The 19,403-nt window shown below is 38.2% G+C and overlaps 1 protein-coding gene across 1 annotated transcript in view; it reads right to left on the reverse strand.

Annotated features, from left to right (window-relative positions):
- Positions 1 to 1,347: 1,347 nt before the first annotated feature.
- Positions 1,348 to 19,403, reverse strand: part of NALF1 (NALCN channel auxiliary factor 1) — a 795,579-nt gene continuing 777,523 nt past the window's right edge. The window contains exons 2-3 of the mRNA XM_038388005.2: positions 12,001 to 12,172; positions 1,348 to 2,139 (exon numbers count right to left, since the gene is read on the reverse strand). Coding sequence (XP_038243933.1) covers positions 1,844 to 2,139; positions 12,001 to 12,172 — 468 coding nt within the window. The 3' untranslated portion in view covers positions 1,348 to 1,843. The remainder of the gene's footprint in view (positions 2,140 to 12,000; positions 12,173 to 19,403) is intronic.

Consider the following 19,403-nt stretch of genomic DNA (forward strand, 5'->3'; position numbering starts at 1 on the left):
TTTTGCATTTTTGGTGCTTTTTTGTATTTGCACAGATCATTTTAGGATCCTCAGTCCTAATAATAGTAAAACACTATCAAAACAAATACTCTTGCAAAATATTTGAGCTTTTACATCTTAACGAATGCATTTTAAGCTGCTTAAGCAGTAGGGTTTCCTTCTCCCCCCATCTCCCACAGAATTTCACAACCATAAAATGTGAATTAAAAATATTCCATACTTAAGTAGTAGTGATTAAATGCTCTTATAATGGAAAAAAATTATCAAGGGATATTTGAAAGCTAGAAAGTAGGTAACTAAACTTTATTTGCTAAGAGAACATTTTCTATAGTTTTCCTTCATTTCCCAGCTACACAGCAAAATCTCTAAAGTGCACTTCCCAAGTGTAGTTAGAGAATAGGAAGGAATGTAAAATGTTTAAAAACAGCCCTTATTAACTTTTCCTTCCATTGATTCTATTGTAAACTCTAAAAAGTCTTTTTATAAAGAAAATACTCACACACTCAGCGGGTAAATTGTCCCCCCCCCCAAAAAAAAATGCACAATGGAAAAGGCAATCAGATTACTTTTCTTTCCCTTGATTACTGATAGCCTGGTGTGTTCTTTGCTGCTTTATTGCATTTTTATGAAAATGGTTGACCTATTTATTAAAAAACCCATGTTTTTCAACTGTGCTAATACATCACGATGCATCCTTAATAACTTTCAACAACACGTAGCTTGTTAGAAAAACAATGGATTCAACACTGAACACATCATTTGTACTGTTGGTGCTCAAATGCTTCTACTTCTACTGTCAGAACAAAAAGGCTTCTTTTTTTCTGAATCTCTTTGCTCCCAGACATTATGAATCTTTGCTGGTTCTGTGACTGCAGTGGAACTGAAAACGTAATTCACAATGAATGCCAATCTTTTACCTCCAGTAGGAAGGCCTCCCAACTATTCAACTTGCTGAGCTTAACTGGTTTCCCATACTGTATCTGAAAAGGCTGCTCCTGTTCAACTGACCAGTGAGAAAGGACTGGACTTCTTTAAAATGGGAATTGGAGCAACAGTTTGTTATAGATTTCTATACATCAAAATTTGTTAACTGTCCGATCCCACCTTGTAAGGAGAGCACTTGTTTGTTCAGCTGAAAGGAACCCCCTCATGCTCTGGATGGGTTTGCTCAGTCAGCTGGTTTGTGCAACAGTGGCAGAGGTACACCAGAATCATGTGTACCCATTCATTGTGATTACACAGACAGAAGCAAGTGGATGTTGTCTGCTTAAGGGAGATGGGGTGGGGGAAGGAAGAGAATGGTTTCCATGGGTGCAAAAGACGGTCAGATTGGTGGTGGGGTGTGTGTTTGTAATTTTTGTGTGTGGTTTTTGTTGTTGTTTTTTTAAATTTGTTTTTTTGTTGTTTTTTGTTATGCCATGGAATCACAGCAGTCATTCCTCTAATAGAAACTGACAGGACATAAAAGACAGAGCTATCAGATGAACATACACAATGAATAGAAATATATCGACAGTGAAAAGACTTAGTTTAGCTTTGAGAAACCATCCCAAAAATAAAATCCTGTATTAACAAGTGCAAAAAACAAACAAAAAAAGAAACTCCAAACATTAAAACACAGTGTATAAAATGGTGTGAGAAATTTAAGTCACCATATAGCCTTTTAGTCAATAAAAAGCTTGTGTTCATGTGTCCTTGTTTGGATTGTTGCCCATCCTTTTAATTTTACCCAGAAGGCCTTTCAAGAAGTGAATTGAGGGTAAAAGCACCCAGTCTCTGTTATATTTGACTATAGTACACATGGGCCTGTTGTGTGCCTATCATTTGACATGTATCCTTTCTTTTATTCCTCATTAGTTGAATTATCTTCCAAAGTTGTTATGCCTCCAAAGCCCAATCCTGTTGAGTTCTGTGCTGCTGAGACTGTAAGTACTGTATGCAAGAGAATTAATACAAGAACACACAGTTTAAGTCTGCTGTTACACAGTCTTGATGCTGATGAAACCGTGAGCGATGTCCTGTGACACATCGATGAGTCACTTGTTTTTATAGTCCCTTTGGATTGATTATCTGGTAATAGTCCCCATCTGACATCACAGCATTCTGGTTCTGCATTGGTTGGATAATTTTCATAGAGCCCTGTAGGATAAATACAACAGAAAATTAATTTCATTAACAGACTGAATGGCAGAAGTTGGTAGTTCTCAGAAATGAACTTTTCTAGACAAAGCTGTTCCAGGTCTGAGCGCAAGTTTAGGGCTCATGTAGTTCTTGCCTTCCTGGGTCATAAGAGTTGTTGAGGTAATACTTCTAGTCTATCAAAGGGGAGAATCAAAGAACTAGCAGCCGAACAACATTTTCATAAAAATATGGAATTGAGTGTCATTCTGGAAAAATGTGGGTTACAGTGAAAAAGCAATAACTCAAGTATACCAGTCAGAATAACCTAACATTTAAAGTCCCTTCCTTGGGATACTGATAAATTTATTCCTAAGGATGGGTTTGTGTTAATGAGGGAGTTCTCAAACTTTGGACTCCCTTTCCACAAAACATGAATTCTATAAACCATTTTGAAAGTTCTTATTGAACAATGAACATGTCCTAATAATATCACGGTGAGTGAGAAGGTAGACATTAAAGGCCAAATCTTCAGCTGGTGTAAACTGGTGCGTAACACTTCATCACAAAACTTTCTAAACCCATCAGCTTGCAATTGTTCTCTGTCTTCTTTCAGATCCTACCCCAACAAGGTCCTCTGATTCAGTTCTTCTTTTCTTAACACCGCCGAAAGGGAAACAAAAAAAAAGAACATAGTCACTGGATCTCCTGAAATTTCTTGGTAGATAACTAGGCCTTCTCTTTGAACTGGTCTGGACTAATCAAATTGACATAATTTGTGTATTTTGGAATAGTTATTTCTATATTTCTGACATTATTATAGATTAGATCAGAAATGTCATAGTGTGCTATTTACTTCCCACAAATCTGCTCTACAGAAGAGTCAAGAGAGCACAGTTCAGAGTTGGCATTACAAGTCCAAGAATGTCTAATGAATGATCAGAGATCTTTTCTTGATTTAAAGTCATGTTGTAATAAAACATTTCGTTCAGCATTATATCAGCAATTCACACACATGACAGCTTTAGGTATTGCTAGAAATTAACTTACCAGTTATGAATTATTAGGATCAGGCCCTTCTGAAGGGCTAAGCAACTGTTATTGTTTACAGATTAAACTATCTTCTAGAAAAATGTTTGTTTTGTCTAAAAAATACTGCCAATTACACAGTGTCCCTCGGGAACTAGCAGATAGACATGTAGGTGTATCTTAATGTGCTCAGGCCCAAACTTTATACTGTTGGCATTTGATTAACTCCTTGTACAGAGGAAATTAGCACAGCATAACATAAAATAAAACCTAGCCCTTTCAGCCAATATTTCTTTGGTATAGGTATGCTAATAAACGAAGAGTTTACTCAATTCACTGGTAAATATAAGTTAAATCTGAGGTGGCATATTTTATATTCACATCCAAGTAAACAATGCTATAGTGTGTTATGTTAAAAAGCGGGTCCGCATTTATCTGTGTTTTTAAAGCTTCTTTGAACTCTTTGGAAACTAGAATAAGCTCTTGGCTTTCCTGTAGTGCTCACACTCAGGATTTGCTCCATAAGTGTTCAGCAATCCACTTCTCTAGTTGCCTAAAATGTGGAGTCAGGTGATTACCTTTGGTTACCCAGATTTGAAAATTTTGCATTCTTACCTTTATCAGCAGCACTCATGTTTAATGTTTTCTTAAGATACTCTCCTGTGATTTGGAAACACGTCAGTATTTTTTCTTGCATATACTAAGAAACAGTCTCATTTTTAACTCATTTCTATGACATACATAAGTTAATATTGATAAAAAATCCTTGGTAACTGTAGTTCTATAAAGGAAATACCTTAAAATGAAGGAAATTATGAAAACAGTTCTGTACCTGCAATAGCTCAAACTATTAGCTGTAATTGAAGAGACACCGAATATTGTTAACGCTTTGATCCCACTGCTGCTTGTTTACCGTTCCAACTATATTTCCTGATTTTCTTGTTTTTAGGAAAACACAGACTTCCTTTGAAATCAAAGGCCATTTATACAAGTTAGCCATCAAAAGGTATTTAAATACTTCATGAACACTATAAGTACATTGGTAGAAGCAACTCCATAAATGGCATTGGGTTTTTTCCCTAACAATTAAAATTCTTCTCTTCCTCAATTCAGCAATTTAAATTAGTCTCTGCATGTACAGTGACATATTTATTAATTCCAGAATTACATCTAAATTGAACAACAATTAAATTTTCTATACTATTTAGATAATTTAGCCACCAACTTTCCCAGGGAAAACAATGAAAGATCACTACAGATTTTTTGACCCTAAGTATCACTTTTGGTTTCATGTAGCTAAATTACCATAGCTATACTCTCTACAAATTCTAAAGTTTATACACATTTGAATCACCATGACACCTGTCAGACTGGCTGCATTTGAAACTGTAAAACTGAACAGAAAAAAGGCATTTCCCTTATTCATCACTGCATTTTATATCTGTACCAACAGAAGCCAATCTACCTTATGGAATCCAGTATGTGCTTCCATTTTTTGACACAACCTCCCTGGATGCACAGCTTCTCTCTCTGCCTTTGTCACTTACATACATAGTTCTTTACCCCATCCCTCGCCCTATCTGCCTTTGGAGTTTTGCCCCCATTCCTACTTCCAGGAGCCTCCCAAAGTTCACCAGCAGGAGTTTCAGTCTGAGGAAACTGCTAAGGTTCATTAATTTTCAGCATAATACTGGTCTCTCCGCACCTGCAATTCCTGAAAAGGTACATTTGAAACCAAACTCTTAGCTATAACCGCATCATTTTCCACAAACAAATGACACATGATAGACGTCAGCATTGCACATATATCTGTAGGGAATATAACTTACTATAGCTGAGGTCAGCATTAAGGATGGACATTTTTATGAGATTAGGTTAATGGAGATTTTAGTGTGATTAAATTAAATGTGTTCAGTTTTAACTGAGTCAAGTAAAAAAGGAATGATAAACAATTACACTTTCAAAGAAAGAGCTACTGGGAGACAAACAACAAGAGGCATAAAATGTGTCCACTTACAGAATTTGAAGTCATTTGGGACAATGTTCCCTCAATTCCTTTCAGTAGGAGTTGAGCGTGCACATCATCTCTCATGATTTGGTCCTCACAATTTTACTTGTAAATATTTTCAAAAGCCAAAGGTTTTGGAAATGAGGTTTTTTTTCCAATAAAGTTTTTTCTGTCTATCCATAAACTTTGTTTTCTTCAGGACTTCTAATCCCAATCTGAGGGACAGACAAAACCTGCTCTGCCTAAAGAAGGTACACCCAAAAATAAGAGGTAAGTGCAGGACCAGGTGGAGTAAGTCAGAAATGTTGCCTGAGCAATTTTGCTGTGAAGCACAGAGCAAATAATGGCTCCAGGAGTGAAACATCCAAAGGTGACATCACTGCATCAGACAATGCCAGCACTTAGAGTAACATTTCCCCTTTCAGAGCAATTAATTCTGGGAAATATAGGTAGGTAAAGTAGAGAACTAAACATACCTCTTTCTTTACAATGCACTTGGACATCTTTATAGAGAAAGGTCTGAACTAAAACACCAAAACTTTTGATCTAAACTTTGTGGCCTTTGGCCCTAATTCCATGTCCTAAGCAAACAAAATAATTCTTCTCAGAAAATGAGATGTTTATTGCCTGCAACTTTATTAAGCACATTTAAGGCCTGATTTTTCTACATTTACACCAGTGAACATCCACTCACGCAAGTATTCTGACTGCGGGAGTACTACTCACAGAAATGCTCACTGCTATGAGAAAGGGTTGCACAATCTTAGTTCTTAGTGAAAAAGTAACCAATTCAAGAATATATGGAAAGGATTCAGGAAAACATTAAAAACAGCATTTAATAAACTACAGCAACAGTTTAGACTTTGAGAGTCCCCTGCCATACTGCAACTAAATAAACTTCCACCATACAGTGTCATTGCAGGATGACATATGAACTGGTATTTAAATTAAATTTCTGTGGATAGTATTTGTACTATCAAGCATGTCCACTGGCCCAAATGGACAGAAAAGAATAATCTGCAATCAGAAAACCCGTCACAACCGGTAGGATTAGATATCTAGAATGTATGCCTCTATCTTTTTAGTCTGGTGATGGCTATATTAGCATTTTCTTAAAATGGAATGAGAGAGAATGGAAAAGATTTTAAGCACTTGCTTAAATTTGGTCTGGAAGTCAGCTTTCCTTGATCTTATCCAGATGGTCTTCTACATTTCCAGATTGCTGTGTCTGCGATACACTAATGCTTCTGTCTGGATATACATTTTATAATCTGAACTATACAAAATGTAATAAAATGAAATATAAACCAAATCTTTTTTTAAAACAAAGAAGTTAGTCTTCCTTCAAACAGATTATTTTTAAACCAATGAAGACGTTGTTTTCCTGTTCTAAGAACTAATTTGCCTTTCAAGATTCCATTCAAACTACAAGCTTGATGAAGTTTGTTTGTTAATTTGTTTTTTAATTTGCCAATGCATGGAGGAGTCTGGCAGGCTGTTTCAGGCAGTTGTCCCTGGACATTTTTCCTTTGTGTGTCTGTGCTGGGAGAAGGGAATGAACACTGTTATTCTGTGCAATACTTACATCATTTTTATACAAAAACATATAGGGCCAGATTCTTTGATGGTGTAAATCAGTGTGGCATCACTTCAGTCAATGGAGCTTCAGTGATTCATAACAGCTAAAGGTCTGTCCCCAAAAGCTATGAATAAACTAATTTTTACTTTCTTTTTTGTGCGCCTTGTGCAGAGAAAAGAGGAGGAGGAATACATAGCCTGTTTCTAACCCAAATCAGGCTAGAACACAATTGTTGGTAAAAGGTATTTAGCATTGCTGAGTGTATTATAGAAAGGGTAAATGTGATATGCATTTAAACAAACAACTTACATACTGTAATATTGCTTTGCAGTTTCTGGACACCACAGAAGCCCACACCCTAACTTACTATGATTCGAGAAAAGTGACTTTACAACCAGAAATGATATTCTTAAGAAAGGGAAAATGCCAGATGGATGGTGTAAAAGCTTTATGATGCCTATTTTTTAACATAAAGGAAACATTACTCCCTGTGCTAATTATTGTTCAGTGAAGCTGACATCACATACTATGAAAGTATGGGAGAAGATTACTGAAAAGTTATTGTGTTGAATGGTTGAAATTTGGAAGTGTCAGTATGGATTCAGGACAAGATGAAGCATGAACGATGACATGTTTGCATTATGAATGCTCCTGGATAAGTTCAGAGAAAGGAGATAGCAACTGGGCATGGTCTTTGAGAACCTGGAGAAAGTGTATGATCATGTACCAAGAGAACTAGTTTGATGGAGTTTGTGACTGAGAGATGTGCAAGAAGGCTATGTCCATCTTATCCAGGATATATATGATGGAGTGACTACTTTAGTCAAAACTAAATGGGCTACACTACAGAATTTTCAGTACATGTTGGCCTGATTAGGGGGTCAGAATTCAGCCCCTTTTAATTTGCAGTTGTTTTGGGTGCGGTAAGTGAAAATATACAAAGGGAGCTGCCTTGGAACATGCTGTTTGCTGATGACTTAGTAATATGCATAGAAGATTTTGAGACCCTGCAAGCCAGTTTTGAACAATGGTAACAAGTGGGCTGGACTTAGAGTGAACATTGGTAAGTCTGAGGCTATGATAACTGAGGGAGGAGGACTCACCCTAAAGGATATCACAGGCAGAGAACTTAAAAGAGTGAAAGAATTTAAATACCAAGGATCAATGGTTGCTGATGATGGTGCCCTCCTGGCATCATACTAAAGCTGTTTGGTGCAAATGGTGCGAGCTGACCCCAGTTCTCTGTGACAAAAAATGCCAGTAAAGGTAAAAGGTAGAATGTATGTATAAAGCTGTAATTTTACTGTATAGAACAGAAACTTGACCAGTCACAAGAAAGGAAATCAGTGTGCTATTCACGATGGCAATGAAGTTGTTGAGATAGTCAAATGGTTGGACAAGCCATGATGGGAAACAACATGAGGTTGTAAGGGGCCTAATTTGGGTTGCTTCAGTTGAAGACAAGTTGAGAGAGGCTAGGCTAGGCTACATGGGTATAGGCCTAGCTATTGGAGACTGGAGAGCTATACTGGTAGGATGGCTCTTGCAATTACTATGGATGGAAGACAACCAGAGGGGAGGCCAACGACTCGATGCATAGATCAGATATCAACAGACCTTAGAGCAATTGGATAAGGCTGCCTGTGATGGGGTGCACTCAGGATGGGGAAGGGTTAACTCCTCACTGTGGGCTGAGGACACCACACCCCCATGTCCCTTCTGGGCATGCTCGAGATGTAGCACCAGTATAAGTGGGAGCAGCCCAGCTCAGTTGGGGCTAGTTGCTGGAGAGGAAGAATGCATGCTGCAGGCTCCAGCTCAGGAGCTGGAGACACTGAGACTCAAGCAGGTAACCAGGAACCTGAGGATGCCACTCGGAGGTCGCCACTATCAGGGTCCTGAGATGAGAACTGGTGGAACAGGGAGGGGCCAAGTCTCCCCTACCATGGCTGCCCCCCTCTGGGAGGCAGCTCAACCCGATTGACTCCAGCCCCTAAGCCTAACTATCCTGCAGATAAGAGCGAACCTATTAATTCTGGCCACTAGGCCTGACTGCCCTGTGTGGCAGGGTGTTACTATTGACTCTGGCAGCTAGGCCTTACTACCCTGTGAGGCAGGGTGTTGGTATTGGATCTGGCCATTAGGCATCACTGCCCTTTGAGTCCAGGTATTGTTATTGACTTTGGCTACTAGGCCCCATTGCCCTGGGAGTCAGGGTGTTGCTAGTGCTAGACCTTACCGCCCGGGGAGCCAGACTACTGTACCACTTTCAGGAGTCTGATTTGTCTTGTACCTGAAGTTTCACCTCACTTAAAAACTACTTGCTTACAAAAATCAGACATAGAAATATAAAAGTGTCTCAACCACGCTATTACTGAAAAATAGCTTACTTTCTCATTTTGTCTGTATAAAATTTTAATTCGCTAGTGCTTTTTATGTACCTGTTGTAAAATTAGGCAAATATCTAGCTGAGTTGATGTACCCCCTGGAAGACCTCTGTTTACCCCCAGAGGTCCATGTACCCCTGGTTGAGAACCAGTGCTTTGGGGGACACAGAAGTATGTGTCATTGGCAGCCCATGTAATTTAAAGAAACCTTTAAATTGCTCTAAATGATGCTGGAGGACTAGCACAATATTCAGCCAGGGTAGGGACGAAAGAGTACAAAGGGCGCCTTGCACCTCCACGGCTGAACTTTTCTGTATGATTCTCAGTCACAAGTGAAGATCTAACCCATTAGATTTTATAACTCAAAATGTGACCACTTTTTTAAGAACATGGAGAAGCAGTTTAAATACATACAGCAGATGTTCTAGCAATAGAATGATCCGGCAAGTGTTATGGGTAAGAATTGCTAGTGCCTCTTTACTTCCCATCTGACCCTTCCAAGGAAATACCTCTCCTTAATTCCCCACAGTGCTTTGCTCACTAGGACATCATGCTCTGGAAAAGTAAGGGGAATCCCTATATTATAGATAATACACAAAGTTGCTTTTTCAGGCAGGTTTAGATAAATAATATTTATTCCTTCCTGTTTAAAACCAGAAAGGCTTGTCTTAAGATGTTGAGATGTCTCCTTTTCCCCACTAGGTGTCTCCCCTACTCTATCAAAAGTCACAATTTATGGATAGTATCAGAGGGGTAGCCCTGTTAGACTGGATCTGTAAAAGCGGCAAAGAGTCCTGTGGCACCTTATAGACTAAGAGACATATTGGAGCATAAGCTTTCATGGGTGAATACCCACTTCGTTGGATGCATGTAGTGAAAATTTCCAGAGGCAGGTATAAATATGCAAGCAAGAATCAGGCTAAGGATAACGAGGTTAGTTCAATCAGGGAGGATGAGGCCCTCTTCTAGCAGTTGAGGAGGATACTAATGGTTAAAACCTTGTATAGCAATCACAGTTTACAGTATTTTGAGTAAAAAAGCCCTCTGTATCCTCTTATCTAGGCACAGTTACAAAGCAGCATGTAACATTAATATTTTTATCTCGAGCTATGTGCTGCATTCAATATCAGATAAAAACAGTAACCACCAATACAGCTTTTCAGCTTTGTTGGCTTCTGCAATAATACAATGAAACATCTTTCTGCAGGAGTCAATCAGTCCATCTTTCCATTTGTCCTAAATCTCTAATGGAACATGGAGAAAACAGCCTGTTACCATGGAAAGGAGGAAGAGAAACCTCAATTGTGAAACTATTGCTCCTGAAACCTCGTTAAAGAAAAACAGGGGCTCTGGAGGGCTGTCATTTCTCATAGAGAAGGTCATCCCATAAACACAGGGATTCCTTTCTTCTCCAGACAAGCTTTGGTGTAATTCAATCAGCTCCATAGCGAGTGAAAGTCCTGCCCTGCCTGAAGGCAAGCAAATCTCCAAAAATATCCCACTAGCACAATCAGATTCAGTTTCTGCTGGATCTCGATAAAAGTAAAAGTCAAAATCTTGCAAGAGAATCTGCCGACTTTCTCCCTGCAGGATATTGTCATAGTTAGGCACAGCAGAGTTGCTCAAGCTAACAGTGCCTTGGTTTGAGAGAGTGAAGGCTTGTTGCAAGTGAAGAGCACTGTCCTTAAGAAATTCTTGATTATGAAACTTGCTCCCTTCCTTACTCTAGTGTGTCAGAGCCCATTTGCCTGGATCTTAAGAAAGCTTTGTGGTGGGCATGTATTTTGGGCTGGCTTGGGAAGGGGTCAGACATCAAGGGATGTGATGGACAAATGAGGAGATGGAAATTTGTTTCTAAAGTGATTTTGTGGGGTGAATTGGCAGGATGGGGCATGTCTTTGTATATTGGAGTTTTATCTTTGTGCATATCTGAACTTTTTTGTAAGGAGAGTTCCATGTTATGCATAAACACTTTTAAAATATGAATAAATAGTGTAAATAAAGTCTCTTTCTGCAGCCCCTAGTTTCCCCATCTCGGGAAAATAATCCTTATTTAAGTACCTCATACACACATTGGAAGTGTTCCTATTTGTAAACTGCGTTGAAGGTAAGAGAGTATTATTATCCTCCTTCATTGATGGCTATGAATCTGCAGTTCAACTTACATGCCATTCTGTCATCTTTCCCATGTGAGATGGGAATTTCTGGATTCTGTGGGGTAAAACTAGTCATTTTGCCAGAGGTTAGCAAACAACTTAATATCAACATCCACAAAATAATAAGATATACCAGGGGAGTCCTGATGAACTCTAAAAAAGAAAAGGAGTACTTGTGGCACCTTGGAGACTAACAAATTTATTTGAGCATAAGCTTTCGTGAGCTACAGCTCACTTCATCAGATGCATCCGATGAAGTAAGGTGTAGCTCACGAAAGCTTATGCTCAAATAAATCTGTTAGTCTCTAAGGTGCCACAAGTACTCCTTTTCTTTTTTGTGAATACAGACTAACACGGCTGCTACTCTGAAACCTGATGAACACTATGATCTGCCTCTCTGATTTTACAAATCAACCCAATGGTGGAAAAGCAGTGTGTCCTAGTAACATTCTAGGAGTCAGGACTCTCAGGTTCTATTCTCAACTATACCAGTGAATCATCATGTGACCTAAGGAAAGTCATATAGGACTAAATTCTCAAGGGCAGCTTCTAATTTAGGGTACATCAATATTTGAGGGCCCAATGTTAAACACCTAGAACCTTATATTTATAGGTCATGAGCACTCATACTTAAAACTATTAGGAAGCAAAACATGGTTAGCCACACGCTTCAAAGTTAAGTTTGGAATGAAAACTAGTGAGACATGCTGATCTGCACTGTACCTGTACAGATGAAACTTGATAGTCCTCCATAGATGACATCATCATTGTCTGGTAATATAAATGGACACCTTGTCTGAACCTCCAAACAGTATTGCTTGCAAGGAATTCTGTTGCTGCAGTGAAACTGTGTGACTTCAAAATACTGGGAACAGAGCCAGGCTTTGTAGACAGTCTGGAAAAAGAGAAGAATCAGAAGTATAGAGGGCTGACTATAGCACTGTCATTATCAGAAGCACATAGTGTACTGCACACCTACGCTGATGCTGGTTCTTAAAGCAAATTTTAAGAGAATATCACCCGAGTAAAACAAACCCATAACATATCACTACCTTCCCACTTCTGTAAAGAAATCCCCAACCAAGCCATCTAAAATGACTGATTTAAAAACATAAAACATTACTCAATCATGATTGGATTAATATAATTCTGTAATCACAGTTGTGTAGAGATGTACCAGTCTGATGCACCTTTAAATTATACAAATGTCTTGTACTTTACAGATAAACTGTGGTTCTAAAAAATTTAGAAATAATTCGGAAAAAGGCACAGGAACTAAACACCAAAAGGAATTTCAAAGAGATTTATTTATTAAATACACTCTGGCCTATTTGCTCTTCGTAATTTTACCAAATAGGGAAAACCCTTCAGGTCACAGTAGATGGTGCTGTTTCCCTCAATTAAACTCTAATGCAGTCTGCAGGATTAAGGAGCACATTAGAGTGCCTGAACATCAACAGCCACAGACTAGGGGATAAAGTCAGGGAGAACATTTACATGTGATTCAGATCCAACCCATTAAAGAATCCATCACCTGAAGCAGTAAAGCAATCCAGCCAAATAATTTATTTTAAAGCAAATTGATTTTGTTTGGTTTAGTCTTGTGGAAGGTATTTTCTTAAGACACTCTATCATTCATAATGGTAACTTGAGCCTACTAGGTATACAACTGCTTCATACATGTGACCATTCAGGAAATGCAAGAGTTACATTTGCTGACTATCAAGTAGCCATTGTAGGAAAACACCTACAGACTGAGTCCTAAAACAAATTTCCTGGTTTCCCAATATATAATTTATTTTTATTTTTAAAACACATTATTTACTGGCTAAGATTATTCTCTAGTTTGCTGGATAATGAAAATTTGCATTCTGTCTTCACTCAAAAATATCTGAAAGATTTAGTAACTACATTTCTTTTATCAAAGGCTGAAAAGCAATATAGTTTAACGGATTATTTCTCCTCTTTCTACACATGTTTTTAATTTAAAAAAAGGAAAACAGAGATTATAAAGTTTAAACACTGAAAATTCAATAGTTGATACTTCAAAGGACTAATTTGCTAGAGAGTTTGGTTCAATGTAGGCATGTTTCATCTTATCAGTTATAGTTTTTATTAGTGTCAGTAAAATTTTAAATTCTATAATTATTTTCAAGGTGGTAGTTCCAGAACCACAAAGCTATTATTTTTAGAATATTTGCAATGGCAGCAGATCTGGCAAGGTTTTTACATGACAACTGAAAATAGCGTCACTAATCTGTGGTTTATGTTAACCCCTTTGTAGTAGCTTTTAGCTATTATATTGTGAAGAAAATATATTTTCATTACAAATTCACTTGTAACTGCTTACATGGAGTATATTCACAATAAATGATTATCATGGCAGCAGTCCAGATGATATATGTATTCTTTGTTCTCAAATAAAATTTGAAATTACAACTGATTCTGTATGCAATATTGTTGTAGCCATGTTAGTCCCAGGATATTAGAGAACAAGGTGGGTGAGGTAATATCTTATACTGGACCAAATTCTGGTGGTGAGAGAGACAAGCTTTAGAGTTTATACAGAACTGTTCAGTCCTAAAGAGCAGCTCTGTGTAAACTTGAAACGTGTCTCTCTCACCAACAGAAGTTAGTCCAATAATTTTGACCAGTCAATCACCTCCCTATGTCTCAGTTTACCTATCTGTAATGTACGCTGTATTTCACAGAGGCTGACACTTACTATTTATAAACTGCAAACAATCCAAAAATGAAAGATGCTATGTGAATTATCTACAAAAATCGATATTGGTTTATGAATGTCAATTATGCAGTATAGAAAAAAACAGATAAACTGGTGTATACATTTAAGTGGGACAGGATGTGAACATTATTCAGGAGTAGGGTTGGTTGGGAACATTTTGATTGAAATGTTTTTTCCATTAGAAAAATGTTGATTCATCGAAACTGAAATTTGGTTTCAATGAAAATTTAATTGGTAAGGTTTTTGAGATCCAGGATGGAATTTCTCGTGAAAACCAACTAATCAGAATAGCCAGTAGACTAGTGAGTCTAGGTCACTCCCTAGGGTGTGGAACACCCAAGTTCAATTCGCTACTCTGAATTAGATAGAGCAAGAACATGAACCTGAGTGGTTTAACCACTTGGCTTTGGAGTCAGTCTCTCCTTATCTTTCTCAAGGAACATTTATTTATATGTACAAAGTGGAACAGCTCTAACAGGAGAGATTGACAGACAGTGCCTTTGTAGCTCAGTGTTTATGGCACTCAACTGAGATGTGGGATTTATTTGAAATACTATATTTCTATACTGTGTAAACTCTGTTAGTAGGTGTTTGGTATATGTAAACAGAGCCAATTGTTGTCACACTGATATCACATAATACCAGCTACCAGTTTAGATACTTACTGAACTGGACTAACTGCCTTTGGTTCTGTAGAACCAGGTTCTATAGACAACCTGCGTGAGCCTGCACATGTTCACTAATCATCTTATCTGAATCCAACAACTTTTACCTTAAAATTTATGGACATTAGCAAACTTGTGAACGCTCACAAGAAGTATCCTCTACTTGCATAATCAAAACTTGCTATGTAATATAATTTATTTTGCATACCAGCTTTCATAAAAAATCATCACAGGTGACTTCCCCAGCTGATTATAGTCTGTAAAACAGGCTACAAATAGAAGTCATTCCAGGCCAAAGGGGGCTGTGGGAAGTGGCAGCCAGAACATCTCTTGGCCCACACTGCAGTCCCCATTGGCCTGGAATGGCAAACCGTGGCCAGTGGGAGCGGCAATAGTCTGAACCTGCAGACGCTGCAGGTAAACAAACCCTCCCAGCCCGTCAGCAGATTTCCCTGACAGGCCGTGCGGCAAAGGTTGCCAATCCCTGGACTAGGATGTTTGGGGCACATGTGCAGGTCAAATGGATACTGCTTCCAAAAATCTCCAATCAAAGGTGCATGGGGTTCATGTGCACCTGAAGTGAAGCACCCCTACAGACACTACTCAAAAAAACAGGTTTCAGAGTAGCAGCCGTGTTAGTCTGTATTCGCAAAAAGAAAAGGACTACTTGTGGCACCTTAGAGACTAACAAATTTATTAGAGCATAAGCTTTCGTGAGCTACAGCTCACTTCATCGGATGCATTTGGTGGAAAAAACCACCACATTTTTTCCACCAAATGCATCCGATGAAATGAGCTGTAGCTCACGAAAGCTTATGCTCTAATAAATTTGTTAGTCTCTAAGGTGCCACAAGTACTCCTTTTCTTTTTGCGAATACAGACTAACACGGCTGCTACTCTGAAACCTGTGATTATGCAAGGCACTGAATTTAGCCGTATAGAGTATGGTTTTTTCCACCAAATGCATCCGATGAAGTGAGCTGTAGCTCACGAAAGCTTATGCTCTAATACATTTGTTAGTCTCTAAGGTGCCACAAGTACTCCTTTTCTTTTTGCGAATACAGACTAACACGGCTGCTACTCTGAAACCTGTGATTATGCAAGGCACTGAATTTAGCTGTATAGAGTGTTTTTTCCACTAAATGCATCCGATGAAGTGAGCTGTAGCTCACGAAAGCTTATGCTCTAATAAATTTGTTAGTCTCTAAGGTGCCACAAGTACTCCTTTTCTTTTTACTCAAAAAAAGAACCTGTGTTTGTGGAACTGAAGTATGTGTGGTATTTATGCAACATACAGGTTTGTTAGAACTTGCCCTCAGCCTGTACAGTTCCACATCCCTGTCAGCTTGCCTCCAAGAAGCTCAAATTCTGTCTGGCTTTCAGATTGTTAGGAATCCTGTCCTATCTGCTGAGATGCCCCAAATCTTTGGCGTTCACAGATTGTTCCCATAGGTTTCTGCTGTTATATAAGAAGTTACATATAAACCCATCAATGATAATGCATACCCAGCATATAAGTCAACATACATGTTGCAACTATGTAATTATAGGCAGCTATTAGTCTTTATTTTTAGCACTTCAGTGGCTAAGCCAAAGATTTATAGTCACAGTAGATGTTCCCCTTAGTTTTATTGCATACAATAAAAGGTATTTAAAATTATAAATGTTATTGCTAACATTTTTCCACAGAATTTTTTTGAGATATGGGATGAATACTGTATGTGTGGGGCTGTAATTGTGTTATATAAGTATTAGATTGCTGTAGAAAATGCACCAGGCTCCATATATTTTCATGTACAGTAAATGAAACACCAATTTAGTTCATTCATAGCACAAAGATAAATTATTCGTGACCATCATTTTGGGGAGGATTTTCTTTTTCATTCTCTCTCACTCTCTCTCTGCCTCACCCCTCCCCCCACCTCAAGTGGGCATTGCTTCTACCTTTACATTACCCTGTTTTTTTCCATTTTCCAATTTAACATTTATTCAAACTGTCTGGTATTACTTGCTATGGTGAATTGGTCTTCAGCTGTCTGTGAGAAAGTAAAAGGGGGGATTCCATATTTTCCTGGGAAAAAAAGCATATTGCCTTTTTCTAAAAAAAACTTCTATTTCTATATTTTCTCCATTGTTTTCCAAGTCGATACTTTGTTAATTTACTTACAACCAAGGGAAAAATACAGAATATGAATAACTCAAGCATCCAACAAACACACATGTGCACAAACATGCCTGCACACACACATGCACACACACACTCAATACACATGTTAAAACAACTAAGCAACCCCACTTGTAAGATAAAAGAGGAGCTTAACTGGAATCTTGGGGAGGGTGAGCCCTTACAGTGCCTTCATCAAATTATCACATCATTGACAAAGGGCATGGGAGTTCTGTGGACATCAGATAAGACAGAAAGCTCTTTCTCGGCATATGCTGGCTCAGTCACTGTCAAAAAAAGGACACAGCTATTTCTTCCCAAGTAGATATTTTTGCTCCAAAGCAAAACAAAGTCAAAAGAAAACAGCATCTAAAATGATGGCTCTTTATACAAGCTGTCCCATATCTGCCACTGTCTTTCTGTATGATGCTGGGCAAAACACTAGGGACCCAAACCAGCAAAGCAGTTAAGGTGGGTTTTTCAAAAGCAACTAAAGGAATTAGATGCATCGCTCCAATTGACATGTTTGTACAGCCCACCTTTAAGCACCCACTTAACAAGTGGGACTACTATTCAACTATGCTTATCCATATACATTATATGCATATATATGTGTGTGTGTGTATAGATGTCTGCATTCCTCTGAACTCAACTTGGGATAAATAATTTAGCATTATGAATGACAGCTGGTATCTGGTACTCTACACATATACATAGCTGTCAGAATACAAGAGCCAGTGAAAAAGTTCAATTCTGTGAAAAACACTTCTTTCGGAATCTCTTCATTCTTCTCTGGCATATTTTCCTTTTCTCTCCTCCACCATTCCTCTTCTTTTCTTTGTTTAAACAGAATGACACTGCTGTTTTTGGACAGGCTCCAATACATACAAGTGATTTCTGATTTACTAGTGAGCTAGCCCATTACTACGGCCCTACTTGAATTGCAGGATGATTGTCAAAAAATTGCAACTGAGTTGCGGACAAGCCATGGAAAATTGCAGAAAAGTAATAACGGACCAAATTATTTGTGGTAACAAAGTCCATTATTACTCTTCTGAGATTTTCTGCTGTCGGTCTCCCAGAGCTGAGGGTGGGGGCTTCCATGGTTGGCAGCCCAGGACTAAGAGTAGGGACCAAGGGCTGACAGGGGGAACACAGGTCTGGGGCTGATAGCAGCTACCCAGGGCTGACAGCGGGGGCTCCCACTCTCAGCTCCTGAGTGGCTGGGGCTCCAACTGTCAACCCCACACATGGGGAAGAAGGGGTCTCCTCTGTTAAAATGTCAATTGAAGCCTAATATTGAGGAATTTACTAATTCCACAATATCGCAAGTTAAGTAGGGCCTTACTCATTACCATACTGCACAATGCAAGGGCAAATATACATTCACTCAGATTCTAAACATACTGACACATTCTAGCTTTCCCACTCTTCATTACACTCCCTGATCTCTTACAAACCCTTTTCTTACATTGGCATTTCAGAAGAGAAGTAGGTATGTCAAAGTGTCAGGGCCAGAGAGAATCCTCAAGATTTCACACTGAGTATAGGTCTCTAGTGAAAAATTGTTGGCTCTCCAAAATCTGACATACTCTCTAAGGGTTCACTTCAATGAAACTTATATTTCATGGAAACCAAGGTAAGGCTGTGGAAGCTGTAGAAAATCCATTTTTATGGCTTTCACAGTACAGAAGCCTGACATTTCTTTTTTAAATGAAATGGACCTTTAAACAAGGAAAGGATATATAAACTATACTGAATGTTATAAGAACACGTTAACTATGAAGAGACTCTAGTGAAACCAGGCATGCAAATCTTAGAGATTTGTACATTACACCAAAACCTCATGAGATAAAAACACAGTGTTTATAATATGTAGTTTGTGTGTATTTTATGAGTTAATCTCAGTAATTAAATATAGCCTTTTGGACATTTTTGCTATTACGTCATTGCTGTGAACTATGTTTGTTTGGGTTGCGAGTTTTGTAACTTTGTTGTGTGTGTGTGTACGCATGTGAGTAATATATATTATATACACACACCACAGAGACACAGACAATATACCAAGATATACAGGCACAAATGAAAATATGTGCTATACACCCGTATGGAACAGAGTCAGTGCATTTGTCAGATTGACTTTACTAAAAATGTTAGCCTACATGTTCCAATTTAGGTAATTACATTCTTTCTATTGAAAAGTGATCATCATAATAATCTTTACTATTGCTCCTTGCAAATAACAAATATTTGTATGGTATAAATATATTATCCGTTAGGCAGATGATAAAGCTGTTTAGTTATTCACCATTTGGTATTCATTATATTCCTGTTAAAAAAGGTTCAGTCAGAGGTCAGGAAGTGGAAAAAATACTTTGCGATGTTGGTGACTAATCACGTGTCACAAGTAGCTAATGATAGTGATTAAAGAAATTATTAATTGACAAACCAGAGGCTGAAATTTGTTTGCTTGTCAAATCATTACAAATAGCAAGTGGATTTGGAAAAAAAAACCTGTTTGTGAACAATTTGTGAACAGCAAAAAGGAGAC

This window comes from Dermochelys coriacea, chromosome 1, assembly GCF_009764565.3.
Source record: "Dermochelys coriacea isolate rDerCor1 chromosome 1, rDerCor1.pri.v4, whole genome shotgun sequence".
Lineage (NCBI taxonomy): Eukaryota > Metazoa > Chordata > Testudines > Dermochelyidae > Dermochelys > Dermochelys coriacea.